A 27873-nucleotide genomic window follows, 5' to 3' on the forward strand; every position below is an offset into this window, starting at 1 on the left:
AAAGATTAGTAGAAATGGGTGAATGACCAATCAAATTACCAACAACCCAAGTTAATAGCATTTGAATTGAGACTGCACTGTGGCAAACTCTGGGACAAATTATCCTCATGAATGAGGACTGATTGCATAACCATAGTAATGAAAAGTGTTTTCTTCTTTTGACCATAATTAAACTTTCATTTAATTGCTTTCTTCTGTTGACTCAAATTAAATTTGCTTAATTATTACAGGTTTTATTCTGGCAAATAAAAACATGGTAAATCATCAAATTTTTTATTTGTCATTGACAGTTCAATATAAATTAAGTAAAATATTAATTCAGTTCTGCACTATTATCAAAAGTTTTCCAATTTTTCCATAAAATGACCATATCTAAATATATAGTTTAATGGTCAAAAGTTCAACAAAAGATTATTTACAAATATGAGAAGACTATGGTCCTATAACTCTTTTCTCCACCAAAATGAACATGTAATTATTAGTCCAAGAAAACCACAAACTCTATTAAAAGAATATACTCCAAACAAGTGATGGAAACAAGTGTTTCCATCCAAACAAGTGTGTTCCAATTTCTGACTTCCATTACTTTGGATAAACATTCTTCAAGTAAACTATATAGCAGACATTTTAATCTTGTTATGGTAATGTAAGGAAATGCCCTGAAAGTTTTTAAATGACCATAATTACCAATACCAGTCCTTAAGATAATTTTGCTGAATAAAGAATTGGAGGGGGTAGGGGACTGTTTTTGCTTTTTCTGCCACATAGGTTGATGGGTGCTTGTTAAAACAGTGCCCTATCAGTCTTGCTTGAACACAGGGTAGTCACCCTCAATTCTTCTATTGCTGGATTTTACCATCTTTAGCTGTGCTTTAAAAAAAAAATAAAACACCCTTTTCTAGCCCTTTCATTGCCTTTGCATGCATTATCTTCCAGGATTCTTCTCTTTTTTGGACTTCTTCCCTGTGCTACCCATGTGCTGCTTGGTGGGTAGTTATCAGCATATACAGAGTTCATTTCCTATTTGTATCAAAGACTGGATGACACAGGTCTACTCCGTCTCTGATTATTTACCTGCACTAGGGTCCAGTTTAATACTGTTCCTTTGTGACTATTTTGAATACTCCCAACTGTTTAAAAACACAAGAACACATACAAAGATATACTCAGGGACAATCACTAAATAGCCTTCCTATTCTGGTTTTCTAAGAGAAACTAAGGCACAAAGAGGAAGCCTCCATGAATTAGGGTCAGTAAGTGAAGTCAAGTAGCCTATCTTTTCAAACTGCCTTTTCCACTTCCTTCTTGCTGATTTGAGAAACAGCAGAAAAATGAATGATGGTTTAAATTTTATGTTTATTTCTGCCTTTCCGCAAATCTCTGCCATCCAGTAATCTCCACCTTCTTAGAAAAGGAAGTTCTTCTATGGTCTAGGCATGGGAACGTGTTTTAGCAGCAGTGGCTTTAGGTTGTCAGAGACAAAGCCATGCCACAATCCAGATTCAGTGAAGAGCTGAAAGAATTCAAATGTTGGTGCCATGGTGGTTTTCTTAAGAGAAAGACAAACCCTGCTCTTGAACCAAGCCACTGGGACTCCTGGAGTTTAGCTGAGGCTAAATCATGGCCCCCCTTGAAGGTTGTTTGGTTTGGAAGAACTACATTGTGGACAAAGAGGATAGAAACTAATCCAAAGTGCCATCAATCAACCCCTGCCACAGCTTAGGTTCCCCTGGGTAAGAGGCTTCAGAAGGAAAAGATGTGCTTGGAGGTCAACTGAGGGTCTACTTAGCCTATATTATCTCTAGTAACGGGCAGTAATAGGAGCAAAATAACCTGGAAAAATGCAAGGTGTTTAGATAAATCCGGCAGTGTACACTGGGCTTTTATCAGGCATCAAGCAGGCAAGGTTGGAAGGTTTGCTTTGTGCTCAAGGTTTTGGCCATCCTGAAGGAGAATCATTTTGGCAGGGAGTGCTGAGTAGTCTGCTTCAGGCTTCTCTTGGGTCCAGCTGCCATCATCAGTCAATCCACAGGGATGCCCAGCAGGTCACAGCTGACATCCCACAGCCGCCTTGCTACCGTCTCATTACGAGCCTGTGCAGAGACCCATGCCACATGGCAGTCACTGGAAAGGAAAGAAAGAGGCTTAGAACATGGGGTTAAGAATGCAGTCTGCCCTCCGCCTGGGATAAGGAACACGACAGAAAAATAATCCAGGGATGACGTGTGCTCTGGGTGCTTCAGAGGACCAGTGTTTGTCCTATCTCTTCAGTCTTTAACCCAGAGCAAAATGGGGTCAGAACCATTTTGGAGCTCACTATACCACCTGGGATCAGAATGTTTGATATATTATACATATCATTTAGTCTTTATATCCCGTGTGTGTGTGTGTGTGTGTGTGTATAAATATTTAATTATAATATGAGTGCCTGGCTGATACCTGTGTATGTCCATCTTGTTCAAATATGTCTGTAAGGTCAACTCTGTAAGATGTTGTACAGTGTCATGTGGCTGAGATACTACATTGCTCATAGATGCTTGGAGTGATTAAAAAAGTGCTGCTTCTTTCTGCAGTGTACCTACAGTTATAACTGTTTTTAAACTCAAAGAACAAGTAAAGTCAGTTTCATAACCAACAAAAGAAGGAAAAGATGATAGGAGAAAAGAAATGGTGACAAGGGGACTTCCCTGGTGGTTCAGTGGTTAAGACACTGCCTTCCAACGAGGTGCAGGTTTGAGCCCTGGTTGGAGAGTTATGATCCCACATGCCTCATTACCAAAAAAACCAAAACCAAAACAAAAGCAATACTGTAACACATTCAAAATGACTGTTAAAATGGTCCACATAAAAAAAAAATTGTAAAAAAAGAAATGGTAATAAGGTCCCATCTGTTTCATATACCTTCTCTTCATTGTTGTAATTCCAATTATTTTAAGTCCCCATTAAATACAGGAGAGATAACCCAACTCTTTACTGCCCAGAAAAGTTTCTCAAGAATAATTCTTTTACTCATTTTTGTATTCTCTGCATCTAGTACATAGCAGGGATTCAATGAAGGGTTATTTTTTAATGATTGAGTAAAGGGAATCACGATCTTTGAAGTCATGTGAGAAACAATTTTTAAGACTATACCATTTTGGGGGCTCCCATGGTGGCTCCACAGTAAAGGATCTGGCCTGCTAATGCAGGAGACACAGGTTCAATCCCTGGTCTGGGAAGATTCCACATGCTGCAGGGCAACTAACACCATGCATCACAACTACTGAGCCTGTGCTCTAGTGCCTGGGAACCTCGACTATTGAGCCCACTTGCCGCAACTACTGAAGCCCACTTGCCCCAGAGCCCGCAGACTCCACAGCAAGAGAAGCCACTGCAAAGAGAAGCCCACGCATCGCAACTAGAGAGTAGCCCCAGCTCGCTGAAACTAAAGAAAAGCCCTTGAAGCACAGCCTAAAATAAATAAAATTATTAAAAAAAAAAAAAAGACTATAGTATTTCAGGACTTTCCTAGTGGTCCAGTGGTTAAGAATCTGCCTGCCAATGGAGGTGATACGAGTTCTATCCCTGGTCCAGGAAAATCCCACTTGCTCCAGAGCAACTAAGCCCATGCTTCACAACTACTGAAGCCCTTACACCTCGAGCCCAGGCTCAACAATGAGAAGCCTAGGCTTCGCATGCCAGCAGCCCTTGCTTGCTGCATCTAGAGAAAGCCTGTACATAGCAATGAAGACCCAGTGCAGCTCCCCCCCAAAATAAATAAATAAATAATTTTTTTTAAAAAGGATATAGTGTATCAGACAAATCCAAATAATCTCCTATAGGCAATAAAATGCCATCTTCAAAAACAGACACATTCTTACCTGAAATGATTTCCACTGAGAACTTCTAGACCCTCTGTTAAGGCACAGTATAGGCTGGTCTGGGCTCCCTGCTGCGGGGTCTTGATGAAGAAGGAGAAAATCCACCAAATCCATCTCATGAGGGCTGAGTGCCGAACCAGTTCAGAGTTGACTGTGCCAGGGTGCACAGAGTACACCGTGACGCCAGACCCTGATGCTAGGGAGCCATACAGAAAGGGGAAGACAGGACTTGATGTTGCCGAATGGCCAAAGAGGGCAGGAGACGTGAACAAACATTTGCCCGCAGTGGACTCTGTTCTCCTGATGCCATCACCAGCACTCCTCACAGTAATGTACACCTTCACTTCACAGATTACAATTCAGGCTCAGCGTGGCTGTTACCTGCTAGGAAGCGGCAGAGCCAGGACCCGCTCAGAAGCACTTGACATTGTCGATCACTCCCTTTCTAAAGCTGCCTTTTCACTGATGGCGGTAAATCTCCAGTACTACATGGAAAGATCTCTAAAATACTGTGTTAGGATATAAGTTCCTTATGTATGGTATATACACAGTTAAACGTACAAGAAAATAATTGGAGAGGTGCACGTCAAGTCGTTGACAGTGGTTTCTTGGGGCGGGCGGCGGGGGGAAGCAGGAGAGGGACAGAGAAGAATAAGTGAAGGGGGTTTTTCGTTTCTAACTGTAGAGTTCCGTATTGTTGGAACTTTTCACACTGAGAATTATTCACCATCACTAGATTCATTTTACGTGGGACAGCTGGATAAAAACTTGCTAATTATTTCTCTCTCCTGTTGGATGTGAACCACTCCACCTCCGGCCCCTAATCCAGTGTGTAGTATAACATGGGCCCTGAATACGTGGCTATTGAATGGCTGAATAAATGACTCTTCCATCATGCCCAGGTTTCTTTCTTTGCATCACGGCTTGTTTCCTACCTAATCCTCATCCATCAGGTTTCCTTATTTGTGTATCCTCTGCTCTTGTCTGATCCTCACAGCTGGACCCATCTTTCCACTTCTATGCCTCCCTAGCACCCTGACCAACTTTTGGTTGATTTTCACCACCCAGTTCCCCTGATCCATCTACAGCTGATTAAGGATATCATGCCCTAGGCATAGACTTTCCTCCCCATCTCACAGCTGTTCATGTGGTTTGATCCTCCTGTTCCAGTGATGAAGTGCCTGTGTCTGATTCGTTTTGCCTGATCTGCCTGCCTCAAGTCTGCTGCTGCTGCTGCTAAGTCGCTTCAGTTGTGTCCGACTCTGTGCGACCCCATAGAGGGTAGCCCACCAGGCTCCGCTGTCCCTGGGATTCTCCAGGCAAGAATACTGGAGTGGGTTGCCATTTCCTTCTCCAATGTATGAAAGGGAAAAGGGAAAGTGAAGTCGCTCAGTCGTGTCCGACTCTTAGCGACCCCACGGACTGCAGCCCACCAGGCTCCTCCGTCCATGGGATTTTCCAGGCAAGAGTACTGGAGTGGGGTGCCATTGCCTTCTCCAGTCTAAGCACTTCTAATTGTCCACGTTGGATTTCCTTACTCTTTATTGGAAATCCAGAGTAGACTGTGCTAAGGACCTCTGGTTGTGTCTGGAGACTCCCTTCCTCAAGCATACATTTCCCTTTTATTTGACCCTTTGCTGTTAGGGAGACCCCGTCACTCTCCATAGTCCCAGGATCTGTTTCACCCTAGTGTTTGCAGCCAGTGCCAGTTTTGGTCCTTCCATTCTATCTATAAGTCAAAAACCTTGACTTGCTCATGAGGCTTGAATTAATCATAACAATAACACATGAAGCAGTCCCACTTTACATGTGAGGAATTAAGTCTTAAAAAGTTAAGCAACTTGCTGAAGGTCGTGCAACTAGTAAATGCCAAAGCCAGGCTTTCAGAACTCCCCCGTCACCTCCAACATTCATTTGTGGGCTGTTTGCTAAAACTATACCCAAGCAGAGCCATGAAAGCAGCTGCTGTCCACCAGATGGGCTCCAGAAAACAGCTCTGATTCCTGAGACTTTTAGTTACTTCCCATTGACTCATGTCTCCATACTCACTTCTTTTAAGCTTACCTTTTAGCCTCCGGGCCAGTTCCTGGGTGAAGAGAATGTTGGCTAATTTGCTGTGACAGTAGGCCAGACCGGACTGGTAGAACTTCTCACCCTGCAGGTTATGGAAGTGGATCCTTCCCAGGTGATGTGCTAAGGAAGACACATTTACCACCCTCGATGGTGCTGATTCCTTCAGCTTTTCTAGCAACAGATGGGTCAGGAGGAAGTGACCTATGAGAAAAAGAATTAACAGATTTCCGGGCCAATGTGGGGGTGAAGGGAGCAGTGGTGAGCCGGGCTCCACTATGGGAGACAGAGAATCCAATAATAAAGCTTTTTGCTTCATTAATTCATTATCAATTACAGAACAAGTTCAGTGAGAGTTGAGGGTCACAGGAACAGCCAAAGACAGGAGACATCCTTCTGTGATGTAGGTCTAGATTACGTGAATATGAATTCTCCAGGCCAGAATACTGGAGTGGGGAGCAGTTCCCTTTTCCAGGGGATCTTCCCAACCCAGGGATCAAACCCAGGTCGCCTGCATTGCAGGCAGAGTCTTTACCAGCTGAGCTACCAGGGAAGCCCTCCTGAATATGAAGTCATATCTTATTCCAACTTTGAATAACACTACCTTTGCAGGGAGGAAGCCAATTCTGACCCCATGATGGAACTGTTTCTTTGACTTGCTTTTTACTGCTTTTGTTATTAAAATCATACAGAATGGTTTGCCTCAGAGAATCCTGCCCCTCTGCCTGGCTGTCAAACTAACAGTGCCTTTGTTCAGAACCCTGTCCACCTGTGGATGACAGGAAGGGAGAAATTAACACATCCCATGCCTGAGGCTTGCCATTCCAGCAGATGTTTGCAAGATTAATGGTTTTTTTACTTTGCTTCCTCACCTATCCCCATCTCTGGTTTATAACAGAACCTGGCATCCAGACCTTGATAAGATGGTTACTTTGAGGCGCTAGCCTGCCATCTTCTCAGTCTGCCTGCTCCCTGATTAAAGTCTCTTCCTTGCCTCAACACCTCGCCTCTCGGATTCATTGGCCTATCGTGCAGTGAGCAGAGTGAGCTTGGACTCAGTAACAACTGCTTAAGAGCCGATGGCCTCCATTTCATGCCACAAGGGTGGCTACAAAGAAAGCAACATAGCCCCCACTCCAATTAGATTACGTTAAACTGAATGTGAAACACAGATTAAAAAATGGGGGGAACCTCAAGGGAGCCTGAGCTTTCTGGCAGGACTGCACAATTTATTAAATTAATATATTTATGGTCTGTTATGGCCCAGAGGTCCATACCACAGGACCTGGCCTACTTCTGGCCTACTTCTCTGTGTTCACACCACAGAGAAGGTGCCATATGACCCTAAGTTTTCCAATGAGAACTTAAGTTTCCCTTTAGCTTAGTGATAAGACAAGATTTCTTACCTAAGTGGTTGACTCCCATGTGCATCTCAAAGCCATCTGCTGTTTTGGAGTAGGAACACATCATCACTCCTGCGTTGTTGATCAAAATGTGGAGGTGCTTTTCCTCTGCAGGGAAGAGGAGACGGAGAGTGCACGTAGCCAGCCACGGCTGTTACATCTTTGACATCTGCCCCACACCCATGCTTTGAAAAGGGGGATGCATGGCGTCAATCTTTCCTCTATTTTTGCTTCATATTAATTTTGTACTGTTTTTCATTTTAAGATGCTAGTTGAATCCTACATACTCTTACTACAGGGAAAAATTCCACGTGACACAACCAAATGGCCTTTCCCATCTTTTCAATTCAGGTCCTACTGACTCACTGCTTTGGGGAAGTGTTCTGTCTATCTCTCCCAACAGAAAGACTTCCCCAGCTGAATGAGAAATTCCAAAACAAGGGAAAAACAGGATGTTTGGTGTGCCTCCCTGCCACTCAGTTTCAGGCCCCCAAAGAAACACTGATTTCACCTCTCTTTCAACTGCCAACTCTCTTATGATTTTTTTTTTCATATCATTTGTAATTTTTGTCTAAAAGCATGTATCAGTGGAAGCTGTTTTCCTTGGGAGGCCTAGATCCCTGGGTTATGAGGGAAAAAGTCTACAGGGTGCTCTTGGACTTGCTTTTCATGTGACACTACAGGATTTTATGTTAATTTCTCAGCTCATGTTTCTTGCATCAGTTAGTGATATGAATGAAATTCCCCCGCCCCCATAAATGATGTCAGACTGAAGTTCTAATTTCTTGCAGATGACCTTTTATTCATCCACCTCCTAGAGAGATGATAGGCTTCTTTGTCATATCCTTGAGCAGCTGGACTGGGTTTTTTTTTAAGCCCCTGTACCATGGACCAGATGACTTTTTGTGGATCCCAGCCTGACGTGGAGCCTCAGGTACAGCAACCCAGTCCTCAACATCCTGAGGCCTCATCTCTTATCGCTGTACGGATATTTGGACTCCAGACCTTAAAGCCCATATGGAGTTCTGGTACACATATGAGATTTTTGGCTTTAGTTCTTATGCACTACTATGACATTTTTGGGTGAATTTTTTTTATTTATTTATTTTTGGCTCTGCTGGGTCTTCATTGTTGAGTGTAGGCTTTCTCTAGTTGTGGCGAGAGGGGGCTACTCTCTTGTTATGGAGTATGAGCTCTAGGTAGGTATGGCTCACAGGCTTAGTTGCCCCGAGGCATGCAGGATCCTCCTGGACCAGGGATCGAACCCGTGTCCCCTGGGTTGGCAGGTTGATTCCTAACCACTGGACCACTGGGGAAGTCTGCTATGACTTTTCGAAGTCACTTTTTTTCCTGCCTCTTGAGGATTTTCCTTTGTTACTAATTAGTTCTGCTATGAATCAGAAGTTTTTGATGGTATTTTGTCTAGCATTTCTAGATGTCAGAGAGGGAGAGGAATCTTTTCCTTTTAGCTAAGTCTTCCATGTTGATTACAAGACCTACAGCATAGTCCCTAGTTGGACACTTACCTTCTAAGAAGCGCTTAGCAAAGGCTCGGATAGATTTAGTATCAGCCAAGTCCAGTTTCCGCACAATCACTTGTTGGTTCCCTGTCATCATCTGGATTTCTCTGGCCACCAATTCCCCCTTTTGCACGTCCCGGCAAGCTAAATACACACGGGCTCCTGTCATATAAGAGAGACAAACTGTTGGCTCTGTTTTTGAGTGAGCATCAAAGACTTAATTCTAATGTTAAATATTATTTTCTACTGTTTGTTTCTAAAAAGGGATTACCCCTACTTCACAAAGAGGTATCTGATGAATAAATCAGGAAAGAAAAATAAATCAACACTTTTCATTATGTCCATTATATGTAGAACATGTACAACATTCAGACCAGCAGAGCAGTGGGGCCCTTCAGATGTTCTTGAACGCCAAGCCTAGGAGGAAATAATGAAAATGGTCATCATGGCAAGGGATAAAATAGCAGTAGCAAGCAGGAGACCTAAATAGAAGTTTCTCCAAAGAAGACAGAGGGCCAACAGGCACATGAAAAGATGTTCAACATTGTTAATTATTAGAGATGCAAATCAAAACTGCAATGAGATATCACCTCATACCTGTCAGGATGGCCATTATTAAAAGTCTACAACTAACAAAAGCTGGAGAGGGTGTGGAGAAAAGGGAAACATTCTATGCTGTTGGTGGGAATATAAGTTGGTGCAGCCGCTATAGAAAGTAGTCCTCAGAAAACTAAAAATAGAATTACCATATGAACCATAAATCTACTCCTAGGCATATATTTGGACAAAACTATAATCCCAGAAGATACATGCACCTTTATTTCATAGCAGCACTATTCACAAAAGCCAAGACAAGGAAAAACCCAAATGTCCATTGACAGATGAATGGATAAAAAAGATATGGTACATATATACAATGGAATTCTACTCAGCCATAAAAAAGAATGAAATAATGCCATTTGCAGCAACATGGATAGAACTAGAGATTATCATACTAAGTGAAGTTAAGTCAGAAAGAGAAAGACAAATACCACATGATATCACTTACATGTGGAATCTAAAATATGACACAAATGAAGCTATCTGCAAAACAGAAACAGCCTCACAGACACAGAGAACAGACTTGTAGTTGCCAAGGTGAAGAAGGGAGGAGGTTGCATGGATTGGGAGTTAGGGGTTGGCAGATGCAAACTATTACATATAGAATGGATAAACAACAAGGTCCTACTGTATAACACAAGGAACTATATTCAATATCCTGAGATAAATCATAATGGAGAAGAATATAAAAAAGAATGTATGTATAACTGAAGCACTTTGCTGTACACAAAGTGATTAACACAAATTAACACAACATTGTAAAATCAACTATAAGGATGTTAGTCATTCAGTTGTGTCTAATTCTTTGAGACCCCCATGGACTGTAGACCGCCAGGCTCCTCTGTCCATGGAATTCTCCAGGCACGAATACTGGAGTGGGTAGCCATCCCCTTCTCCAGGGGATCTTCCTGACCCAGGGATTGAATCTAGGTCTCCGGCATTGCAGGCAGATTCTTTACCACCTGAGCCACCAAGGAAGCCCCAAATCAACTATACTTCAATTAAAAAAAAAAACTAGTAGCAGGAGGGAACTGAAAGCAGATAGACTTGCCTCTTCGAGCCAGCTCTTTGGCGGTCTCCTTCCCGATGCCTGTGTTGGCTCCAGTGACCACAGCCACTTTTCCAGGAAGCTGGACGGTTGATATACAAACCCCGCTGGACAGCATCTTCCTGCAGACAGAGGAGTTATCAGTTCTTCATTCTCTTTGCCTTAGCCAGAGGCTCCTGCAACACCCCCATATCTACACATCCCAAGGCTGACGGCTGTTTTCGTTCCCTCTACTGCTGCCCTTTTACAGACTGAAGGAAGACTGGAGGAAAGAAAACAAAAGTTTTCTGCTCTTAAGACTTTCTTGTTCAAATCTTTTCTGCTCTTGCTTAAGGACAAAAATGATTCTATTGTAAGGGCAACTTTAGCTCCTTGCAGTAACAAGAACTGGATGAGTATTTGAGCTCCTAGTGGAGCTCTTCCTTGGGCTGAGGAAATCACAAGACTCAGCCTAGAAAAAGAAAGAACTGGTCCACTGATGTTAATCGGTCCATAACTGGCACTTTATGGCCTTTATGGTTGAATAAAACAGCTTACCCAACAAAAAAAGTTAAAAATTATGAAAGCTTGTCAACCTGGGACAAAACGAAACGAATCACCCTCCCTCTCAGCCTCCTACACGTGAACACAGTTAAAAATAAGGCAAAACATGATGTAAATAAGTACAAAGCAGAACTTGAGATTCCAGTCCTGGTTTAATCAATACAAGTCCTTCTTCCTAAGCAATACACTACCCTACTTCCCCAAAGGCATGAATGCATAAACAGGTATTAGGTCTCAGATTGTCCTTTTCTCTGCAAAGCCTGGGGACTCAATTTAAAAGAAGCAGTTGACTGGGAGACGCATTTTTTAACTTAAATTTTTCATTGAAAATTGCAAAGCACACATTTCTAGCCACTCCAGTTTCGCTTAGAACAAACAGGCCAACAAGGAAGCAAGGTGCCCACCAGCGGGTACCTTTCTCCTCAGACAATCCTCCCCGTTCAGTTTTCCCACGTCCATTCCGCTTCTCCTCCAGGAGCACCCACGAGGACCTCAACCCAGCTGTTCCTTCTCCTTAACCAGCAGGAAAGAAAGAGACAACCAACTATGAAAGTCCAGCTCTGGTCCAGCCCCCATGACCTAGCTTGGTAAGTTGGGAACATGACCCTTGGAGTATAACTTTGATTAGGAAAATCTCTTTGAGATATGAGCAGTATTTTTCAGTTCAGTTCAGTCGCTCAGTCGTGTCCGATTCTTTGCGACCTCATGGACTGCAGCACGCCAGGTTCAACGTTTCGCTGAGATTCTGTGTGGGTCAGAGGATGTTGTGGCGGAAAAGAGAGAAAAAGCAGCGTATTCATCCGAGTATCGCACTCGTGTGAGCTGCTAGAGGTGGGAGCGCGGCGAGTTCAGAGAAGGAACAACAAAATTGGAGAAGCGGCTCGAGCGAGGAGAGGAACGAGGAAGGAAGGGGTGAATGTGTAAGAAACGGCGGAGGATGATCTAGCGCGCCTTCCAGTTCCAGTCGGACCTTGACCGCATCTCCCTCCCCCCTGATCCAATCCGTACCGAGGGGAGGAGTGTTCTCTGCAGTCACAGGCCCACCGTCACTACTGGTGACTTACTCAGAACCAATCAGCAGGCTGTCTGTCCGGCAACTCGCTGCTGATTCTCTTGGGGCACTAAGCCAGCGATTGGCTGATATATCACCTGGTGAACAGACCACAACCCTCAACCTCTCATCCTCACCCCCAAAACCCCAGGGCAAGACTCGGGACCGCCCGCCCCCACGCCGCCCCACCCCATACTTCTGCTGCTAAGGCAGGTTAGAAGACAAGAGTGATGAAACCCTTTCATTTCTCTCCTTTACAGCATTTGCCCAGAGGAAAAGCCAATCCAACGGCAACGAGAGAGCAAGCAGTGGGGCTGCAGATGTCACGACTGGCACCGAGGAAACAAAGCAGGGTGCTCCGGACTGCAGCCTCTTCCCACGACCTGGGGGTCTCCTGATCTCGCCGTCTTCTCTCCGGGCAGCTGGACCTCCTCCGACCCACCGAACATCCCCTACCTGGAGCCCCGCAGGGAGTCTTCCTGTCCTCCTTTTGAAGCTCAGAGCTTCGATGAGGATGTATGTCTCCCCCTCGCCCCGCGCCCCGAAGATTTCTCTAAGAGGAAGGCAGTACATTTGCACAGACCTGATTTGGGGTGCAGCGATGTACAGGAGGAAGGGGAGAAGGAGGAGCAGGAGCAGGACCCCAACCATCTCGCCGGGAGGCAGGTGCGGCTGCTGGAGCAGCAGCGAGATGCCACAGCTGTGCTCGCCGACTGAGGCCTCGCCTCCAAGACACGCCCTAGTAAATACGACAACCCGGGGGAGTAGAGCCTTCTGGGAAATGTAGTCCGAAGCTTGGCATGTGCGCTCCTAGTTTCCAGACGCCGAGAGAAGCTGAATCTTGCCCCAGATAGCAAGGACCCCCCAACCGGCTAGGATCTAGGACCTTTAGGATCATCCAACCAGCTCTCCCATGGCCCCTCTGGCCACCGTGAAATCTCCCCAGTCCTCTCTACCCTGGTGCCCAAGCCCAGACCCTGATTCAGGTTTCCCTAATTATGGTTAGTCGGTTACCGCATGTTTCTTCTAGCGGTCAAATATTGGCGTCAGGAAAATGTTCTAAGGCTGATTACACCGGAGAGGAGCGGTTGGAGTCTGACGGTTGGGGGGGCGGGGAGGGGAGAAATTCTTGAGGGATTCCTTCACCCAAAGGAGCAGAAGCAATCCGTCCCTGAAGACATTACAGGAGAATCACTTCATGTCTTTTGAATTGTAATGAAATAAAAACATATCATGAAAAAGAAAGTATAATTTTCCTGGTGTTTGAGTGTTAACTGAAGATAGAATATAGTTTTCCTGAAGACTTGGGTTAGTTATTTTAACTCCCAGGGTAGCAGTGGATTTCTCAGATTAGCACAGTTGGTTTTGCCTACTCGGGCAAGTATTTAATCCTGTCTTGAATAAAGCCATGGAAATTCTCTGGGAATAAGCAGGTTCCCTGGTCAGTCACTCCTTTTAGCTCTGCCATCTGAGGACTTTCTTGTTTCCAGAGAATGAATGTTTTCAGGTGGGAAATGTTTTAGGTCATCATCTGTCTGTGATTCCTGACTGCACTCAGTAATGTATTCTGGTTCTTCTGGACAGTTCATTTCCATTTGATTGAAAGACACATGTTCCAGGCTCAGTTTAAACCAGTGTGTTTTACAGCACTTGGCAAGGAGAATATTTCCTTCACACAATACAAATTTGATTATCTAATAGTCATCAGATTTTGTCACACGCTAATTATTGGGTTATCTAATATTTGAATAAGCTTCCCTGGTGAGTCAATGGTAAAGAACCCGCCTGCCAATTCAGGAGACACAGGTTCGATCCCTGGTTCAGGAAGACCCCCTGGAGAAGGAAATGGCAACCCACTTCAGTATTCTTGCCTGAAGAATTCCATGGACAGAGGAGTCTGGTGGGCTACAGTCCATAGGGTTGCAAAAGAATTGGAAGCGACTTAAAGACTAAACAACAGAAACAATATTTGTCCCATGTTTTGTTCCTTATACATTCGCTCATTTATTTGACAAATGTTTATGGTATTCCTGGGCTTCCCTGGTGGCTCAGACGATAAAGAAGCCACCTGCAATGCAAGAGACCCCGGTTTGATCCCTGAGTTGGGAAGATCCCTTTGAAAAGGAAATGGCAACCCACTCCAGTATTCTTGCTGGAGAATTCCATGGACAGAGGAGCCTGGCAGACTATGGTCCATGGGATCGCAAAAAGTTGGACACTGCTGAGCAACAAACACTTTCACTTTATGGTATTCCTGCAACGTATTAGGCATTGTGCTGAGGTCCAGGAAGGAGCCAGGGAGAAATTACCTCGGCAACAAGTGATTACTATGAATAAATTGTGAGGGTTACAAGGGGAAATAGAGAAAGTTTTGGGAGGTTATAGCAGGAGATCCCTTCTGATCTGGAAATCAGGAAGACTTCTTTGAGGAAACAACTCAACCTCTTTGAGTTGAAGCCTGAAGAAGGTCAGAAGTTAGTGGGCAAGCAACATATTGGCAAGAATTCTCTAAGCAGAGGACTTGAGTGAGTGCACATAGTTAAAACAGGGGCCACTAGAACAATGGAAAACATTGGTATATTTAGGCCACAGAGGCTAGGGGCAGTGCCAGAAATGGCAATAAGACCCAATGCTTATATAGTGCTTATTATGTGCCATGTGTGCTAAGCTGCTTCAGTGGTGTCCGGCTCTTTGCGACCCCATGGACTGTAGTCTACTGGGCTTCTCTGTCCATGGAATTCTCCAGGCAAGAATACTGGAGTGCATTGCCATTTCCTTCTCCAGGGGATCTTCCCGACCCAGGGATCCAACCTGGATCTCTTGCATTGCAGGTGGATTCTTTACCGTCTGGGTCACCAGGGAAGGGCTCTATATCTATTAACTACTTTATCTCTCATAACAACTCTCTGAGGTAGGTATTAATATTACAATTTTCCCTCTTTTATAGACAAAGAAACTGAAACAATAGCAAGGTTAAATATGTTAGCCCAGGCCATAGTGGCAGAGCTGGGATTCACACTTAAGCAGGTTGTATCCAGGGTCTGTGCCCTTTGAGCCATTGTGCCAAAAGATGAGGCCAGAGGACTTCTTAAACATATGCACATTTGTCCATCCACACAAAATTTGCATGCAGTTTCATTCATAGAACCTAGATTAAAAACCAAGGTTTCTTTAGTTAATTCCACAGACCCGATGACTGAAGATAGGTAAGCAGATAAGTCATTTGGAAAGGAAGTTAGAGAAAGGAGAGGAGGGCCTTGAGGAGCACTCACGTTATAGGATAGCTAGAGGAAGCTAAGCCTGGAAATGGTCTGTGAAAGGGGGATAGAGAGGTTGGAGACATGTTAGATTGAGTCTGAGCAAATTAGGAAAGTAACACAGTAAATTTGAACAGGGAAAGTTTAATATGAAGAACTACTAAACATAAGGGGGCCTGGAATAATGAACTGACTTGTACAAGGGTGGTTAAACTTTTCTTGTAGAGAAAAATATTTTAGGCTTTGGGGCCATCTCTTTTGTAACTACTCAACTCTGCTATTGTAGCATGAAGACAGTTGTAGGGCAATATGTAAATGAATGAGCATGACTGTGTTCCAATAAAACTTTATTTATGCAAACAGGCAGTGGGCTGTATTTGGCCTGTGGGACAGTTTGCCAACCCATGGGCTAGTAATGAGTAAAGAGAACTCTAAAGAAGATTAAAAGAACAGCTAAAAAATATGACCAATATTTAAAATTGTAATAGCAAGTTGTCATCGTCGTTCAGTCACTCAGTCATCCTACTCTTTGTGACCCCATGGACTGCAGCACCCCGGCCTTCCCTGTCCTTCACCATCTCTCAGAGCTTGCACAAACTCATGCCCTTTGAGTTGGTGATGCCATCTAACCATCTCTTCCTCTGTCATCCCTTTCTCCTGCCTTCAATCTTCCCCAGCATCAGGGTCTTTTCCAGTGAGTCAGCTCTTTACATCAGGTGGCCAAAGTAATGGAGCTTCAGCTTCAGCATCAGTCCTTCCAGTTAATATTCAGGACTGATTTCCTTTAGGATTGACTGGTTTCATCTCCTTGCAGTCGAAGGGCCTCTTGAGTCTTCTCCAACACCACAGCTCAGAAGCATCAATTCTTTGACGTTCAGCCTTCTTTGTGGTCCAACTCTCACATCCATACATGACTATTGGAAAACCATAGCTTTCACTAGATGGACTTTTGTTGGCAAAGTAATATCTCTGCTTTTTAATACGCTGTCTAGGTTTGTCATAGCTTTTCTTCCAAGGAGCAAGTGTCTTTTAATTTCATGGCTGCAGTCACCATCTGCAGTGATTTTAGAGCCCAAGAAAATAAAGTCTGTCACTGTTTCCATTGTTTCCCCATCTATTTGTCATGAAATGATGGGACCGGATGCCATGTTCTTTGTTTTTTGAATGTTGAGTTTTAAGCCAGCTTTTTCACTCTCCTCTTTCACTTTCATCAAGAAGCTCTTTAGTTTCTCTTAGCTTTCCGTCATAGGGTGGTGTCATCTGTGTATCTGAGGTTATTGATATTTCCCCCAGCAATCTTGGTTCTGGCTTGTGCTTTAATAGCAGGTATAATATAAATAATACAACACAGTACAACATATAATAGCTTCTATCTGGGGCAGAGATGGAACTCCCAAGGAAAAGACCCCTTCCACTTCCAGACTGGAGCCCAGACCTTATTAGAGCATATAGCACACTGAATGGCAAAGAAGTCACTTTCTGCTGCATTAGTGGAATTTGATGGAAATCCACCATACTGGGGAAAGCTGTCCCACAGGGAGATGTCTCACTGGGGGCACTCTGCTACGAAACCACCTGACGGGAAGGTTGCTGGGGGAGGGCGCGAGCAACTGAATGATGATGGAGCCAGGCACTGGAGAAGCTGTGTGGATCACAGGAGTCTGGCACTGCAGGAGCCAAGCACGCTACAGAAGTCTACAGAGCTAGGGCACCAAACCCCTTTCCTTCTTCAGTGTCTCTCCAGTGCCATCTATTGACAAAGCTTAACATCCTGCCACAAGCCAAAGAAGAGGATATTTAAAGGGTCTATTTTCACTCTCACAGAGTAGGCAAAAAAGAGGAATTAGATCTGACAGGCAATACATTGATAACTGCCACCAGAAGGAGGGGTTTCCCTGGTGTCTCAGTGGTAAAGAATCCATATGTCAATGCAGGAGCCACAGGAGCCGTGGGTTTGATCCCTGGGTCAGGAAGATCCTCTGGAGGAGGAAATGTCAACCCACTCCAGTATTGTTGCAGGGATAATCCCATGGGTAGAGGAGTCTGGCAGGCTACAGCCCATGGAGTCGCAAGAGTCAGACACGACTGAGCACACACGCATACACCAGAGGGAAGCCAGTGGATGTAGTGTAATAGAATGCATTATAAAGACATTTAAAGAAATGGGTACAATACCAAAAGCATAATCCATAGACTAACAAATTGATAAGTTAGACTTTATCAAAATTATTAATTTCTGTTCTTTGAAAAATAAAGACTGGGGGAAAATATTTACATATCACATGTCTGATAAAGGACTTGTAGTCAGAATATATATTTTAAAAACTCCCCAAACTCAAGATTAAGAAAGCAACCCAGTTTTTTAAATGGTCAAGTGATCTGAACAGATACTCCAACAAAAAGATATATAGATGTAAATGAGTACATTTTTTAAATGCTCAAATCGTTAGTCCTTAGAGAAATACAAATTAAAATGACAATAAAATGCCACTATATACCTACAATAATGGCTAAAATAATAAAGACTGACCATGTCAAGTATTGATGAAAATGTGGAGCAACTGGAACCCTCGTACACATCTTTTGAAAATGCAAAATGGTACAACTACTTGGAAAACAGTTTTTAATTTCTTAAAAAGTTAAATGGAAGTTAAACCTACATCTATCATATGGTTCTTAGGTTATCTCCCAAGATAAATGGAAGTTTATTCCTACAAAGACTTGCATGTGAATGATCACAGAACCTTTCTGTGTTATAATAAAAAATAGGAAACAACCCAAATGTCCATCAACAGGTGAACAGATAAACAAATTGTAATATATCCACACAGTGAATATTACTCAACAATAATAAAGAATAGATTTTTGTACAACAATAAAGAATAGAATGCACTCAACAGCCTGAATGAATCTCTAAGTAACTATGTTGAGTAAAAGAAGCCAGACCAAAATGATTCCATTTATATAAAATCCTAGAAAAAGCAAAACTCTAGGTTATAGATTGTGATGACAGAAAGCAGACCAGTGGCTTCCTGGAAATGGGGGCAGAGGGGAGGAAGTAGAGAGGGATGGAAGGTTTTACCAAGGGGAATAAGGAAACTTTGGGAGGTGATGGATGTGTTCATTGTCTTGATGGTGGTGATAGACTGTGTGATAAGCATATGTTAATGCCAAAACTCATCAAACTATATAATTTTAACATGTGCATATAAATTATACCTCAAAAAAACTGTGAACAATAGAAGTAGGTAGTGATCAAGTGTGCTATACTACTGAGAAGTCAGGCAACATGAGTTGAGACTTGCCCACTTGATTCAGCGTTGTGTCAGTCATTGGTGACTTTGGGGAGAACAGCTTCAGAGAAGTGGTGGGGTGGGAGTCTGATTGGAGGTGGCTGTGGGGTGAGCAGAAAGTTACAAAGTGTAGCCAACTTTTGAAACTGGGAAAGAGAAAGGAAGGTGGGATAGTAGGAGCATTTTTATTTACTTGTTCATTTTTGGCCACCCTGAGTGGCTTGTAAGATTAGTTCTCCCATCAAATCTGGGCCCTCAGTAGTGAGAGCACAGGGTCCTAACCACTGGACCCCCAGGGAGTTCCCTGGTAGGAGTATTTTTAAAGAGCACAGAGGAAAGAGCAAGAGAAGATAGGAGGTAAATGATAGAATAAGATCCCCGAGAAAGCAGGAGACAATGGGCTAGGGAGAAATTCATTTTAGGAGAAAATGAAACTATGATAAGCATGAATTCAAATAGACTTCTAGACTTGGTAGTAGAATATTGAAGACTATTTCTTCTGATGGTCCCTATGTATGTGTGTGTGTGTGTGTGTGTGTGTGTGTGTGTGTGTGTGTGTGTGTGTGTGTGTGTGTTAAGAGGTCAGGATACATGCTGAAATCGAGACAAGAAGTTAAGAGGGATAATAAAGGTATGAAACAATCTTTGTGGAGATGAGGTTGCTGGCAATTAGGGAAATCAAAAAAAAAAGACTGACAGTTTCTTTGGAAGCCTTGGGTGACATGGGTGGCTATGCACTTATAATGGCATCATCATGCAACGTGATGTGATTTTTCTCTAGCAGCTGCACGAAGAGGACCAAAGCATGGGTTCATCTAGAGTTGGGGTTTTCAGGGTCTTAGCGCAGAAAGACTAGGGTGTCAGGGACTGAGGATACTGGCAAGAGAATGACTGAAGTGGTAGATATGAAATCTCAGTTGGATAAGAATGGAAGTGATGACAGCAGGTGTTTATAGCGATCTGGAGGTCCTCCTAGGGTTAAATAACTGTTGGGATTCATGCCACAAGACCTAGAGGAGTAAGAGGTGCTGAGAGGGGGAACCTGAATGTAGAACTTCAGAGGTGGATGGTTCCAGGTGCTGACAGACCGAGTGACAGGAATGAGGTAGAGGAGAGGGTTTCTGGTAAAGAGGAGGTCAGGGGCCCGAGGGTCCAGGGAGTTGCTGGCTCATCTATGAATATAATGACATCACCTGGATGATGGTAGTGTTAGGATGAGTAGGCTGAGAACCAGGCACCAAAGTCATCTGTGAAAGAAGAGACATGGAGGGAAGTAAATGCAGGACAGGGTCAGAGAGGAGGAGTCTCATGAGCCAACAAAGGGGCAGGCACTTCATGTCAGGGTGGAGGAAGGGTCTGGAAGTGGGAGTGGGGTGTGGAGAAGACAGTGATACCCTGGCTGGGGGAGTTGAGGCATGTGGAGAGTTCGAGGAGCAACAGCCTCCACTTCAGAAACTGCAGGCAAAGAGGTGTCCACAGGACAAAGCCAGTTTTCAATTGAGGCCTGGGACGGGGGGTACTTCAGAGATACAAGGGCTTCCCCGGTAGCTCAGTTAGTAAAGAATCCACCTGCAATGCAAGAGACCCTGGTTCAATTCCTGGGTGGGGAAATTCCTCTGTAGAAGGGATAGGCTACCCACTTCAGTATTCTTGGGCTTCCCTGGTGGCTCAGCTGGTAAAGAATCATCCTGCAAAGTGAGAAACCTGGGTTTGATCCCTGGGTTGGGAAGATCCCCTGGAGGAGGGCATGGCAACCCACTCCATTATTCTTGCCTGGAGAATCCCCATGGACAGAGGAACCTGGCAGACTCCAGTCCATGGGGTCACAAAGAGTCGGACACAACTGAGCAAGTAAGCACATCAGAGATACAAGGGCTGAAGATGTGTTTATTATTCATGAAAAGGAAATTCCAATGAGAATTGTGGAGGGGAGAGGATTGTAGGCTTGGTTCAGGGAGAAGACCAATGGGTTTATGTTTGAGAATGTTCACTCAGCAACGTTGTATGCAGTGTGGTATGTTTATTCTTTCAATAGCCAAGAAAACTGTCAGTGTGGATGCACCGCGATAAAGGGCTGTTGTACAAATAGCACAGGCTGTTTGAGGGTACAGGAGTGGAGGACCCCTAGGGCAGGCAAACAAAACTCCAACTAATGATGGAAAGGGATAGTCAAGAGGCCAGGAGGAGGGACAAGCTGGCCAGTAGATGGGGTGGATGGGTGGTCCAAGCACACCAGGCATGGGTTTGAGGGCACATGGTGATCGAGCTCACAGTGTTCTAAGAACATGAAGGAGTCCAGATCAAAGAAAGGGAGGGTATGGTGAGGGATGGCAGATTAGGTCAGAGACATAGGCAACCGTCAGATCATGAAGGACCTGTGGGCCAAGCCAGAGTTACAATTTTATCCTGAAATCAAGCCAGTGAAAGGTTTCAGGTGGAATGAGATAATTGGATTTATGCTGCTGTCCCTCCAAACAAACTGTTCAGTTCAGTTCAGTTGCGACCACATGAACTGCAGCATGCCAGGCCTCCCTGTCCATCATCAACTTCCAGAGTTTACCCAAACTCATGTCCATTGAGTCGGTGATGCCATCCAACCATCTTATCCTCTGTCGTCCCCTTCTCCTCCTGCCTTCAATCTTTCCCAACATCAGGGTCTTTTCAAATGCATCAGGTCTTCGCATCAGATGGCCAAAATATTGGAGTTTCAGCTTCAACATCAGTCCTTCCAACAAACACCCAGGCCTGATCTTTTAGGATGGACTGGTTGGATCTCCCTGCAGTCCAAGGGACTCTCAAGAGTCTTCTCCAACACCACAGTTTAAAAGCATCAATTCTTCGGCACTCAGCTTTCTTTATAGTCCAACTCTCACATCTATACACGACTACTGGAAAAACCATAGCCTTGACTAGAGGGACCTTTGTCAAGTGATGTATCTGCTTTTTAATATGCTGTCTAGGTTGGTAATAACTTTCCTTCCAAGGAGTAAGCGTCTTTTAATTTCATGGCTGCAATCACCACCTGCAGTGATTTTGGAGCCCAGAAAAATAAAATCTGACACTGTTTCCACTGTTTCTCCATCTATTTTCCATGAAGTGATGGGACCAGATGCCATGATCTTAGTTTTCTGAAGTTGAGCTTTAAGCCAACTTTTAAACTCTCCTCTTTCACTTTCAAACAAACTGTAATGCTCAATAAAACAATTTCTCCTCCCCAGACTTCCCTGAGCTCCAGACCTGTATTTCCAACTACCTGCCAGATCTCTCCTCCTGCCAGAAGGAGAAGGGAATGACAGATGAGATGGTTGGATGGCATCACCGACTCAATGGACATGGGTTTGGGTGGACTCTGGGAATTGGTGATGGACAGGGCGTGCTGTGGTTCATGGGGTCGCAAAGAGTTGGACACAACTGAGCGACTGAACTGAACTGATGTAATCCAAACCTTCTTAAGATATAGAACATTCTCATCACCCTGGAGAGTTTCCTCATGAGGGGTGCACAGATCCCAGCCCTAGTAGACTAACAGAGTCATCAGAGGTATTCAGAATTAAGCTTTAATAGAATAGAATATGTGCATGCTCAGTCATGTACCAGTCTTTGTGACATTGTGGACTCTAGCCCACCAAGCTCTTCTATCCATGGGATTTTCCAGGCAAGAATGTTGGAGTGGGTTGCCATTTCCTATTTCAGAGGATCTTCCCAATCCAGGGATGGAACCCGAGTCTCTTGCATCCCCTGTGTTGTCTGTCAGGCAGATTCTTTATCACTAGTGACAACTGGGATGCCCGCAGAATTCAGCTGGGAGAAGGTGAAAGGGTTAGGAGATAGCTAGCACCTCTAGCTCCTGGAAAGGTACTAATAACTGACCATGGATAAACAGGTTAATCTGGCTAAACTCCAGCTGAGTGAAAGGCCTAGGATACAAAGCAGAACATTACTGTGCTCTAATCCTTTTTATTAACACACATACTGAAGTTGTATCATTCTGTTATCCTGAAGGCTCTACCTCTTGGAGAGCTGCTGCTCTCAAATAGGATAGTTTTGCCCCTCAGTAGATAGCAAAGACTAGAGATCTCTTCAAGAAAATTAGAGATACCAAAGGAACATTTCATGCAAAGATGGGCTCGATAAAGGACAGAAATGGTATGGACCTAACAGAAGTAGAAGATATTAAGAAGAGGTGGCAAGAATACACAGAAGAACTGTACAAAAAAGATCTTCATGATCCAGATAATCACGATGGTGTGATCACTCACCTAGAGCCAGACATCCTGGAATGTGAAGTCAAGTGGGCCTTAGAAAGCATCACTACGAACAAAGCTAGTGGAGGTGATGGAATTCCAGTTGAGCTATTTCAAATCCCCAAAGGTGATGCTGTGAAAGTGCTGCACTCGATATGCCAGCAAATTTGGAAAACTCAGCAGTGGCCACAGGACTGGAAGAGGTCAGTCTTCGTTCCAATCCCAAAGAAAGGCAATGCCAAAGAATGCTCAAACTACCGCACAGTTGCACTTATCTCACATGCTAGTAAAGTAATGCTCAAAATTCTCCAAGCCAGGCTTCAGCAATACGTGAACCGTGAACTTCCAGATGTTCAAGCTGGTTTTAGAAAAGGCAGAGGAACCAGAGATCAAATTGCCAATATCCGCTGGATCATCGAAAAAGCAAGAGAGTTCCAGAAAAACATCTATTTCTGCTTTATTGACTATGCCAAAGCCTTTGACTGTGTGGATCACAATAAACTGTGGAAAATTCTGAAAAAGATGGGAATACCAGACCATCTGACCTGTCTTTTGAGAAACCTGTATTCAGGTCAGGAAGCAACAGTTAGAACTGGATATGGAACAACAGACTGGTTCCAAATAGGAAAAGGAGTACGTCAAGGCTGTATATTGTCACCCTGCTTATTTAACTTCTATGCAGAGTACATCATGAGAAACGCTGGGCTGGAAGAAACACAAGCTGGAATCAAGATTGCTGGGAGAAATATCAATAACCTCAGATATGCGGATGACACCACCCTTATGGCAGAAAGTGAAGAAGAACTAAAGAGCCTCTTGATGAAGGTGAAAGAGGAGAGTGAAAAAGTTGGCTTAAAGCTCAACGTTCAGAAAACTAAGATCATGGCATCTGGTCCCATCACTTCATGGCAAATAGATGGGGAAACAGTGAAAATAGTGTCAGACTTTATTTTTTTGGGCTCCAAAATCACTGCTGATGGTGATCGCAGCCATGAAATTAAAAGACGCTTACTCCTTGGAAGGAAGGTTATGGCCAACCTAGATAGCATATTGAAAAGCAGAGACATTACTTTGCCAACAAAAGTCTGTCTAGTCAAGGCTATGGTTTTTCCAGTGGTCATGTATGGATGTGAGAGTTGGACGGTGAAGAAAGCTGAGCGCCAAAGAATTGATGCTTTTGAACTGTGGTGTTGGAGAAGACTCTTGAGAGTCCCTTGGACTGCAAGGAGATCCAGTCAATCCATCCTGAAGGAGATCAATCCTGAGTGTTCATTGGAATGTCTGATGTTGAAGCTGAAACTCCAATACTTTGGGCACATCATGCGAAGCGTTGACTCATTGGAAAAGACCCTAATGCTGGGTAGGATTGGGGGCGGGAGGAAAAGGGGACGACAGAGGATGAGATGGTTGGATGGCATCACCGACTTGATGGACATGGGTTTGGGTAGACTCCGGGAGTTGGTGATGGACAGAGAGGCCTGGTGTGCTGCAATTCATGGGGTTGCAAAGAGTCGGACACGACTGAGCGACTGAACTGAACTGAGATAGCAAAGACTGGAGATGTTGTGGTTGTCACAGGGGCAAGTACTGCTACTGGTTTGTATGTATAGAGGCCAGGGATGCTGCTAAGTACCAAGTACTTCCTCCAAAGTACAGGACAATCGCTCACAGGAATCTTCTGGCTCCAAAGTTGATAGTACCTGCTGTAGGTGAGGGTCACTAACCCATATGGGAAAAATCAATATGTATTACATACTAGCAGTAGACTTTTTTTTTTTAAGAAGGATAATGAGTTTTTCACCTTTTAAAATCAAGAAAAAGGAACAATCAGTGCTTGCTTTGGCAGCACACATAGTGAAAAAAAAAAAAGAAAACTGGAAAAAAGGAACAATCATTATTATTGGATAAAACTAACCGTTTTAGTAGTTTTGGGGTAGGGACATTGGAAGAGGCAGCAAGTTCCTCATGGCAGAAATAGAAATAAATATCTATGCCGGGCTGTATAAGCCCTTTTGGAGGGGTGGGGGCAGTTTGTGGTAGGAAGTTTGGATTTGAGACACTCTACTTCCCTGCTGAGCTTCCAGAATCTGTGATTTTAAGACTAGGTGAAGAGAGAGTGAGAAGGAGAAGTTTATAGTTCTTCCTCCTGCTCTAATTTGTAAGAAGTCCCTTTCAAGAGTAACCAGGGCAGGGGTAACCAGGTGGCCAGTGCAGTATGACTTCATATGAATTGTGACCAAAACTCAAGTCACAAAGCAGCCTTCCAGCTTCCTATCATGTGACCTCTCCATAGCACACTCTTTAAGAATGGTGTTACCTTCTGATCTGTGATTTAGCAAGTGTCAGGATGAAGTGTTGCAAATGATGAGTGCTTCCTCATAGCTGAATTTTAGGTCTGTTCCTGCACTGGTTCCCCTGATGTTTTCATCTCTATCACATGTAAGATTCAGTCAGTTCAGCTCAGTTCAGTCACTCAGTCGTGTCCGACTCTTTGCAACCCCATGAATCACAGCACGCCAGGCCTCTCTGTCCATCATCAACTCCGGGAGTTTACCTAAACCCATGTCCATTGAGTCAGTGATGCCATCCAGCCATCTCATCCTCTGTCATCCCCTTCTCCTCCTGCCCCTAATCCTTCCCAGCATCAGGGTCTTTTCCAATGAGTCAACTCTTCACATGAGGTGGCCAAAGTATTGGAGTTTCAGCTTCAACATCAGCCCTTCCAATGAACACCCAAGACTGATCTCCTTTAGGATGGACTGGCTGGATCTCCTTGCAGTCCAAGGGACTCTCAAGAGTCTTCTCCAACACCAAAGTTCAAAAGCATCAATTCTTCAGCGCTCAGCTTTCTTCACCGTCCAGCTCTCACATCCATACATGACCACTGGAAAAACCATAGTCTTGACTAGACAGACCTTTGTTGGCAAAGTAATGTCTCTGCTTTTCAATATGCTATCTAGGTTGGTCATAACTTTCCTTCCAAGGAGTAAGCATCTTTTAATTTCATGGCTGCAATCACCATCAGCAGTGATTTTGGAGCCCCCCAAAATAAAGTCTGACACTATTTCCACTGTTTCCCCATCTATTTGCCATGAAGTGATGGGACCAGATGCCATGATCTTAGTTTTCTGAACGTTGAGCTTTAAGCCAACTTTTTCACTCCCCTCTTTCACTTTCATCAAGAGGCTCTTTAGTTCTTCTTCACTTTCTGCCATAAGGGTGGTGTCATCTGCATATCTGAGGTTATTGATATTTCTCCCAGCAATCTTGATTCCAGCTTGTGTTTCTTCCAGCCCAGCGTTTCTCATGATGTACTCTGCATGTAAGATTAAAGTCCTTAAAAAGCAAGTATCAGATTTTGGTGTCGATTCCAATGATGAAGTAGGTCAAGATGTTGGTTTCAATACACCTACGTGTACTTTATTTTTTTTACAAAGGAGGCAAGAATATACAATGGAAAGAAGACAGCCTCTTCCATAAGTGGTGCTGGGAAAACTGGACAGCTACATGTAAAAGAATGAAACTAGAACAGTTTCTAACACCACACACAAAAATAAACTCAAAATGGATTAAAGATTTAAATATCAGGCCAGAAACTATAAAACTCTCGGAGGAAAATGTAGGCAGTACACTTTTTGACATACATCACAGCAAGATCCTCTTTGACCCACCTCCTAGAGTAAATAAAAACAAAAGTAAACAAATGGGACTTAATTAAGCTTAAAAGCTTTTGCATAGCAAAGGAAATAATAAAAGACAACAATATTAAAAGGCAACCCTCAGAATGGGAGAAAATAATTGCAAGTGAGACAGCTGACAAAGGATTAATCTCCAAAATATATAAGTAGCATATGCAGCTCAATACCTGAAAAACAAACAACTCAATCAAAAAAATGGGCAGAAGACCTAAACAGACATTTCTCCTAAGAAGACATATGGATGGCCAACAAACACATGAAAAGGTGCTCAATGTCACTCATTATTAGAGAAATGCAAATCAAAACTACAATGAGATATCACCTCACACCAGTCAGAATGGCCATCATTAAAAATTTACAAACAATAAATGCTGGAGAGGATGTGGAGAAAAGCGAACCCTCTTGCACTGTTGGAGGGAATGTAAATTGCTACAACCACTGTGGAGAACAGTGGGAGATTCCTTAAGAAACTAGGAATAGAACTACCATGTGACCCAATAATCCCACTACTGGGCAAATACCTTGAGAAAACCATAATTGAAAGAGATGCATATACCCTAGTGTTCGTTGCAGCACTTTTTACAATAGCTAGGACATGGAAGCAACATAGATGTCCATCAACAGATGAATGGATACAGAAATTGTGGTACATATATATATATACACGGGAATATTACTCAGCTTTTAAAAAGAACACATTTGAGTCAGTCCTAATGAGGTGGATGAACCTAGAGCCTATTGTGGAGAGTGAAGTCAGAAAGAGAAAAACAAATATTGCATATTAATGCATGTGTATGGAATCTAGAAACGTGGTACTGATGAACCTATTTGCAGGACAGCAATGGAGGCGCAGACATAGAGAACAGACTGTGGGAGGGAGGGAGAGGGTGGGACAAACTGGAGGAGTAGATGGAAACATTATGTTACCGTATGTAAAATAGATAGCTGGTGGGAATTTTCTGTTTTGACATAGGGAACTCAATCCAGTGCTCTGTAACAACCTCAATGGGTAGAATGGGGTGGGAGATGGGAAGGAGGTTCAACAGGAAAGGGGCATGTGTATACCTGTGGCTGATTCACGTTGACATATGGCAGAAACCAGTACAATACTGTAAAGCAATTATCCTCCAATAAAAAAAAAAATTTTAATGTTGGTTTTGTTTATACAGAAACACATGTTTAAGAATATCTCCATACAGTTTTGAGAAATAGCCTTGCTTTGCGATATTGCAATGGTTACCTTAACAAAAATAAGCAAGCAATTTGTGTCAAAGCGACCTGGGTCT

At 43.6% G+C, this 27873-nt stretch overlaps 1 protein-coding gene across 11 annotated transcripts in view; it reads right to left on the reverse strand.

Annotated features, from left to right (window-relative positions):
* Positions 1-257: 257 nt before the first annotated feature.
* The window catches only part of RDH11 (retinol dehydrogenase 11), a 49258-nt gene continuing 21642 nt past the window's right edge, over positions 258-27873 (reverse strand). The window contains exons 1-9 of one of the 11 annotated variants that reach the window (XM_081513484.1): positions 12679-13171; positions 12109-12193; positions 11459-11557; positions 10505-10623; positions 8860-9015; positions 7337-7441; positions 5925-6134; positions 3861-4050; positions 258-2124 (exon numbers count right to left, since the gene is read on the reverse strand). In XM_081513484.1, the coding sequence (XP_081369610.1) occupies positions 2022-2124; positions 3861-4050; positions 5925-6134; positions 7337-7441; positions 8860-9015; positions 10505-10619 (879 nt within the window). In that variant the 5' untranslated portion in view covers positions 10620-10623; positions 11459-11557; positions 12109-12193; positions 12679-13171 and the 3' untranslated portion in view covers positions 258-2021. Of the gene's footprint in view, positions 2125-3860; positions 4057-5924; positions 6135-7336; positions 7442-8859; positions 9016-10504; positions 10624-11458; positions 11558-12108; positions 12194-12678; positions 13193-27873 lie in introns of those variants that run through there. The other 10 variants (XM_081513479.1, XM_081513480.1, XM_081513478.1 and 7 more) reach the window with 10 other exon arrangements.

The sequence above is a fragment of the Giraffa tippelskirchi genome, chromosome 7, assembly GCF_054371585.1.
Source record: "Giraffa tippelskirchi isolate mGirTip1 chromosome 7, T2T-mGirTip1v1.2.pri, whole genome shotgun sequence".
Taxonomy (NCBI): domain Eukaryota; kingdom Metazoa; phylum Chordata; class Mammalia; order Artiodactyla; family Giraffidae; genus Giraffa; species Giraffa tippelskirchi.